The sequence below is a fragment of the Gracilinanus agilis genome, unplaced genomic scaffold (genome assembly GCF_016433145.1).
Source record: "Gracilinanus agilis isolate LMUSP501 unplaced genomic scaffold, AgileGrace unplaced_scaffold35602, whole genome shotgun sequence".
Taxonomy (NCBI): domain Eukaryota; kingdom Metazoa; phylum Chordata; class Mammalia; order Didelphimorphia; family Didelphidae; genus Gracilinanus; species Gracilinanus agilis.
Window position 1 is genome coordinate 1,449 of NW_025368693.1, and position 7,912 is coordinate 9,360.

At 38.6% G+C, this 7,912-nt stretch overlaps 1 protein-coding gene across 1 annotated transcript; it reads left to right on the forward strand.

Moving 5' to 3' along the window:
• Positions 1–231: 231 nt before the first annotated feature.
• On the forward strand, positions 232–7,338 carry LOC123254924 (DDB1- and CUL4-associated factor 4-like; the record flags this gene model as incomplete). Its single annotated transcript, XM_044683812.1, has 5 exons — positions 232–381; positions 1,237–1,394; positions 2,016–2,098; positions 5,383–5,485; positions 7,195–7,338. Coding segments are annotated over exons 1-5 (624 nt in total), but the record flags the coding sequence as incomplete, so codon positions are not given.
• Between the last annotated feature and the right edge of the window lie 574 nt (positions 7,339–7,912).

Genomic DNA, 7,912 nt, shown 5'->3' on the forward strand with positions numbered 1-7,912 from the left:
TGATATTTGGAGGTAAAAATGGAAATTATTCTGAAAACAAACATCCTCTAAAAAATCAAGATGAGCAAAAACATTGCCTAGCTATTTTGAAATATATGCCATGAGAAAATTCTGCAACTTAAGCCTTCTGTAAGAAAATGGGCAAAATAACCAACAAGTTGGTGTTAATTAAGCTGTTTCTCCTGTAGGTGGGGAGGTTTGGGAACACTAGATAAGCTAATGAAAGCCCTTTGCAGCAAATAAGCATGACTTTCCAAATTATCATAATTGCTTGTGTTAACAGATACAGAGCAGAGATATCTCACAGTCCTCAAAGTTCTGACAGCAATACTAGAACCTTTTCATCAGCTTCTAGCTCAAATGAGAGCTCTTCAGTGCCAGGTAAGGGAGTCACAGAATGCCATTTATGACCTTTATTGAATCCTTTCCTTGCAAAAAATAATTTGAACAAAAATCCCATGTATTCAACTTATTTTTTTCATTTTCAGGTTACACTCTCTTCTTAGCTAGAATGGGGGCGGGGGAGAGGGGTGGCAGGCAAATTTGTAGGCTCATTTGGCTCAGGACTTAGGAAATCAGTAAGAATAAATGGAATAGGGACAGCTGGGTAGCTCAGTGGATTGAGAGGCCTAGAGACGGCAGGTCCTAGGTTCAAATCCGGCCTCAGACACTTCCCAGCTGTGTGACCCTGGGCAAGTCACTTGACCCCCATTGCCCACCCTTACCACTCTTCCACCAAGGAGCCAAAACACAGAAGTTAAGGGTTTAAAAAAAAACTTTAAAAAAAAAAAAGAATAAATGGAATATAAGCAAGGCCCAAAAGGCCTAGGTGGGTTTAATTAACTTTCTTTTCTTTCTCCTTTAAATTTTTTTTCTTTTTTTCACAGTGAAATCATCAGCAGACACAAATATATATGTTAAGATAAAAAAAGATGATTATATATGAATCCATGATTCTCTACCAACTTTGCTTTTGTAAACACATTAAATTTAACAAGGAAGTATTAAAATTGCTATTTGCTTCCCTTTAGTACTTCATTTTGTTTTCTTCTTTATTTTTTAAAGTTTTATTGATGGGTTTTACCTACTTTCAATCTAATGATCAGTATGCAACCCTATTTTCTTCTATCCTAGAAAAGATGAGCATAAAAGTGTGTGATCTAAAGGCATTGTGCTCTTTACTAAGTCAGTCAGTTTGTCCTGTTAAAATTAAAATTTCATTTCATATGGTTAAAGAACTCCCAGGATTTTACTTTGATCCTGAAAAGAACCGTTACTTCCGATTGCTTCCTGGGCATAACAACTGCAACCCCCTCACCAGGGAGATTATTCAGCACAAGGAGATGGAGAGCAAAAGATTGAAGCTTTTAGAGGAAGAGGATATGCTAAAAAAGGTGGGTACTAACCAGAGGTACAAAATTGAGTCTTTTAATTATCATGATTTTTTTTTATAATATACATGCACACAAATAAGTATCCCTCATTGCTGAAAAATGACTTACCCCAATGCCTTCTCACCTAATGGATTTCTTTTAGGATGGTCTTACTCTAGGAGATGCCTTTGAGGCTTACCCTCTTGAGTTGTAATCTAGGGGAAAGACAAGACATTTTCAATTATCTCTTTGTAAAGTTTAAGCTATAATTGCATTATTTGACCCACAAGAGTCTGTCCATTCCCACTCCAAACAAACCTGTAACGTGTGTGTGTGGTGAGAGGAGCACTGAGCAGAGTGGGAAGACTAGAATTCACCTCTTGGGCCTACCCTAACTAGCTATATGGTCCTTAAGCAATTTATGTAACTTCTTTGGGCTCTCAGTTTTCTCATGTATAAAATGAGGAGTTGTACTGATGTTCTCTAAAGCCTGAGCCTTCTGATAATCAAAGAATTTATGGTAATGAACTTTCTCATGTTGAAAAACTGATTTCTTACTAAGGATGAAAATCATTTCCCTTCACCTCTATACTAGATAAAATTTCATCAAATTCTCTCTATCTTTTTTTGTTTTTTACTTAGAAAACTACTCGAATTGGATTGAATCCATTACCCTTGTTATACAAGAGGCAGTTGGGTTTGCTCTACTCTACCAATTATTGCCGGTAAGACATTACGTCTGGGATGTTTCTTCTGTTTCCTTTAATGGCAGAAAGGTTAAACCACGTGATCTCTGAGGTTCTTTCCAATATCACTGCTTCAAAACCAGTGATAACTGTGTGAGTATCCTTCACAAGTGCCTTCACTTTTAGCCACTTAAGTCAGTCCCAAAGGAGTTATTTCTTTTCTGGGGAGTGAAGAAGACTCTTACATGAGGGGAGTGAGAAGATAAGAGAGTACAGAGAAATTAAACATGGATAAAAAAATGGAAATATTTTATTTTGGGGTTCCAAACTATGTATTACTATTAAATAATTTATGTACTGATAAAATCATTTACATTTTAGTGAAATTGGTGGGTCCTAGAACTATATTACTGTGAATTCTTTCTTCCTTCTCTCTCTTCTTATTCTTAGCCAGTTAGCACTATTAAAAATAAATTTATCTTTCTAGAAGTGTGCTACATTAGAAAGATGCTTTAGAATAAGGGTATTTTCAATACCCATTTCAGCCTTTGTGCATGGTAGAATGAGGAAATGTACCTGTTTGAGATGCTTTACTAGTCTCTCTACCTCTAATTCAATTAAACAAATACAAGATACCCCAAAAGTCTTAATGCAGTTTCAAACTACTTTAGCTGAAAACTTTAGGACATTTTCCTTAATAAATACCGTTTTTGTGCAAGGTACTCCAAGGCACTGGGGAGATGAAGATTTACCCTAGCCAGAGGTCTTATTCTCAAAAAACTTACATTCCAATCTGGGTCAAGGATATGTGTTCAAATCACATTTTTCCTAATAGCATAGTTCTAAGTACAAATTGGAAGAATAGTGTGCTATGAGAAAATTGCATGGGTATTAATCCCTTTCAAATTGAAGAGATGAAAGATATTCTTATTAGCCATGGTAGGCTTTTTAAAAATCCTACAACAGTTATGCCAATTGAAATTTTGTATAAATAAAAGTTTGTATGATAGTCCCTTAGGTTATTAACTTTTGAGTAGTGATATAAGGAGAAATTTCTCAACCCCAAATTTTAGAGTCTTGTTCGTAATTGGGTTTTTTGTTTTGTTTTGTTTTGTTTTGTTTTGTTTTAATTCTGTAACTGGTGAACAAGTTAAAAATAGCCAGGTCTGGTGTGGCAGAAAGAACTCTGAATTAAGGGTAGGAAGAAGCTAGTTCAGTCTTTGGCCCAAGGTTTTGTACTTAGCCATCTTCTCTTCTCTTTCTATGCTTTCTCAGTCACCTTATCACACAGTTACAATATCTATGAAGATAACTTTCAATCGTCCATATCCAGAAATTAGCTCCTATGTTCCCAAGCCCTCCATCTCTAGCTGCCTACAGGACATTTCAGACTGAATGTCTTTTAAGTGTCTCAAACTCAACATGTTCTAGATAGAGCTCATCTTTTCCCCTCACATCCATCGTTTCCAGGGTATTGCTATCCTCCTGAACCTAGATCCTCAGCCTTGGCATCATCCACACCACCTCCCTTTGACAGCACATTCTCCCTGCCTCCCATAGGTGTCCTCTTCACTTATGTGCACACAGTTCTAATTCAGGCCATCTTATTACCTCTCCCTGGACAATTCCAGTAGCTTCCTGATTTTTCTCCCTTCCTCAAGACTATCCTCCACAGGGGCAGTTGGGTAGCTCAGTGGATGGAGAGCCAGGCCTGGAGATGGGAGGTCCTAGGTTCAAATCCGGCCTCAGACACTTCCCAGCTGTGTGACCCTGGGCAAGTCACTTGACCCCCATTGCCTACCCTTACCACTCTTCTGGCTTGGAGTCAATACACAGTATTGACTCCAAGACAGAAAGTAAGGGTTTAAAAAAACAATATCCTCCACATAGATACCAGAGTCCTCTTCCTAAACTAAAGATCTGCCCATGTCTTTTCCTTACTTAGTAAATTCCGGTGGCTCCCTTTTGACTTTTCTTTGGTATTTAAAACCCATTGCCCCTAGTTCTAACCTACTTTCGACATTGCCTCTCACATTGTTCCCATCCATCACTATTCTTCATTCACTGCCTTTTTGCACAAGCTATTCCTCATACCTAAAATGCACTTCCTTTTTTCCTCTCTTTTGTCTCTTAAAATCCTAAAATTTCAATGTTCTGCTGAAGCATAACCTTCCACAGAGAGCCCTTAATGTTGTCCACATGGCATTGTATCTGTTTTGTATACAGTTACATGTTTGTGTGTTGTCCCCTCCAAAAGGTTGTAGGCTTAAGCAGCTTGCCCGGGTTCCTTTTGTCCTTTATCACTAGTACCTGGCAGTGTTTGTCTGACACAAAGTAGGAGTTTAATAAGGGCTTGGTGGTGGTTGTTTTTTTTGTTGTTTGTTTGTTTTTTAACTCTCCTTGACCTTCTGGCAAGTTGCTTCACCACACTAGAAGTCAGTTTCTGAGGTATCTTCCAGCTCTGCTCCTTGATCTTACCTCTTGCTCCCTCTCTCCTCGTCACCTGTTGAATTCTATTCATCCATTAAGGCCCAGTTGAGCCACTGCTTCCGTTATACAATAGAAAGGCTACACAGCCTTCCTGGATCTCTCCTGATCTACAGTGGCTTTCCTGCTCAAACTCCACATTGCCCTACAACTGTTAAATGAACTCACTACTATAAGTAGTTGTGTTTATGTTTTATCCCTTTACTAGAAAGTTTTCCATGAAGGTAGGTTCACTTAAAGAGGTGAGAGAAGAGACCCAGCTTTTCCTAATCAAGCTTTGTGATTCAGATCCCCCAATATCCTGAATAATAAAGGGCTCAAAGAAGGAGATATAAGGAGTAATAAGGATAATTTTGTTGGTGTAAATGCGCTTGCTTTAGCTTGAAGCAAGTAAGTTTGTTTCTGGGCAAAGCAAATCACCTAATCACAGAGATCAGAGAGGGAGATTTTAATTTGAATGGGGAAGAGTATCTTGAAGGTTTTAAGTATACAGAAAGCAGTACCAGGGCTAGGATTCAGAGCTCTTAGAGGTCTTTTCTTTGTATCCAAATGCTTTTTAATATATTCAATTTTTTTTCTCCAACTTTGGAAAGTTAAACGTTCTTATCTCCCCAGTGCCTAAGCCCCATGCTATATAAAGGGAAGTTGCTTAAATATCTTTTGAATAGAAACAACTAAAGCCAAGTTACTTTGAATCTTGCCTTCAGAGTTAATCTTGAAGAACAGTATGGGAAGGGACAAATTATAGAGATTTTTCTCATATTCTAACTCCCACATCCTGATTTTCTTCACTGCTTAGTCATTACTATCCCCTCCTCCCTGTTTGCCCCTTACAGACTAGTCCATGAGTTACGTGTAAACTGCATGCAGAGAAAGAAGGTGAAAATTCAGAGCCCTGATTCCTCTGTTGTTGGAACAGATCACTTTAAACTGATAGTGGTGAGTTGGAGATGTTTAAGGATAAGGATTAGCTCTGCCAGGACAGCCTTTATTTGTTTTTCATGATTTCTTGGGGTGGTCTATGAACTAGACATGATATATTGGTTTTTAACTTTGACTTCAAACTGCCACAGAAGTGGGTGGCTTTTTATTGATTATTCTTATTGTTGTTATTTTAAGCACTTCCTATATGTAAAATGGTAGGTGCTGTCCTGGCAGGGTAAATTGTACTGTGACCATGAACCCACATGTCTTTTCTGCTCCATCAGTTTGCATTAGAACCCCTGGCCTGCCTAAACAGCTAAACATAGCATTTTTTTTTTCTTCAAAGTATTTTGTTCTTCAATTGAATGGTAAACTGGTTAATTATGTGCCCTTTTCCAAGATAAAAGTGGCCAAATTTGAAATTTGTGTGCATTGAGAACCAAGAAATTCTAGATAATGTAACTTGAATGATCTGTTATACACAAAGGGTTCCATTTTCTGAAGTATACCTATTCCTATTCCATTTACCTTTTAGAAAGAATCCTTATTCCTGTGATTTGAGACCATTTCTTATACTATCCCTAAAAAGAATGTAGTCTTTTGGTACTACATCATTCTGAAGACTATTGAAAGAACACCTGTGAGGAGAGTAAAAAGTACTTGTTTAAAAGACCTAATTCATGGGTATAACAAGTTACAGATATTTATAAAGTGGAGCCATCCTATTCTAGTGACCCCTTTCCTTCCTTTTTGCCAAAGAATAGCAGTGGAGAGGATAGGCTTGGATGATTAAGGAGAGCTCTTCTAGTGGGAGGGATGGACTTGAGTATGAAAATAACCCTTTGGGATCAATGCCCGTTCTCTCATAGGGTATTTAATACAATGGAGGATTTTATAACTTTGTTGAAAGATGATGCATCTAGGAAAACTAGCATTGGGACAAGAGCAAAGCCTGTCAAAAAGACTATTGTAGTTGTGTGGTTATTATTGGGGGGAGGAAACATGAATTATTCCCAGTCTTGCTCCTAGTACATTAGGATCTTAACTAAAATCCAGGATACCCTTTCTGGGAATCTGCAATAAACCAGGATGGGTATAGTAGAGAAAAGAGATCTCTACTGCTTGCCATGTGTATTAGCCAGATTTCTCTACCTTGACAAACTTGCTTAGCAGAATTCTAATTCGAAAGGTTCCTTGGTGACTTTTCATCATAAATACTGATAATTCTGTAGATCCTACCTTTCTTTCAACTCAGCAACAGGCAAGAAGTTGCAAGAAGTTAGACATGGCCATTTGTCACCAGAGTTCACGTTTTTCAGATTAGATTCCAACTACTAGAAATCATCCTTCCTAAGGCACACTTTTCATAGAACCTGAAGCAGTTGTACCAGTATCTAGACCAGTTCTGATTCTGATATTGACCTCAGTTTTCCCTAGCAGCACTACCTCCAATAAATATTTCCTTTGTGGGATAGCCTTACTTTCCATTCTAAATTGTTGAATTGTTAGATTAGGCAGTTGTCAACATTGCCCCAAAGATGGCTGCATTTGAGGTTGACAAGAGGAGAGTCCAAGTGATTTTTGTGCTTAGGGTTAGCTGACAATATTGCCAGTGGAAAAAAATACGGGGGCAGTGGACCAGAGATAGATGAGCCATTGCTCAGATATGATCCCTGCAGCTGACCCTGACATACTTTGAAGTAGCATGTGGTTTGCTTTGACAGGCTGACACTGCCCGGGAAAGGGTATTCACAGTTAATGATGTGGAACATGGAGGCTGCAAATATGGCATCATCAACCTTAGTGGTTTAGGAACCCAGGCTCTCACTGTGGAGATGTATGACAACCTCTACTTTACCAATCGCAAGGTAGGTCATTGATTTCTCCATTACCAGCTATATAGCCTTTCCTTTGCCTTTACTCCTAGTAATTCCATATCTCACTTTGGATTTAAATGAATGGTTCCTTGCATTCAGAAGGGCTAAGAATTATTTGGGGTGGAAGGGAAAGTGCAGGACTCATTTGTCTAATTTTTTTTCCCAAAGGACTGAAATCTTGACTAACTGCATTGTAGAAAAGCAGCTTCCATGGTTGGTGGGTTAGGGAGAGAAAATGGCTGCTTTCTCAGGTGGATATAAGGCAGTTTTTCCCAAACTGGGTTTAAGAGCCATGGGGGAGAAGAGAGAGGAAAAGGGATGTCTTTCAAGAGTGTATCTCAGAGTTATAGAACTCTGAAGTGAGGGACAGAGACAAACCATTTGCAGTAGAAGAATGAGCCTTCCCCCCCTTCTATGATTTCAGTAAGGCTGAGATAGAAAGCTGAGCTTCAAAACTTCCAGCCATATAGCTCACTGAGTACCATCATTAAAACAATGGAGACACACACACACACACTCTCTCTCTCTCTCTCTCTCTCTCTCTCTCTCTCTCTCTCTCTCTCTC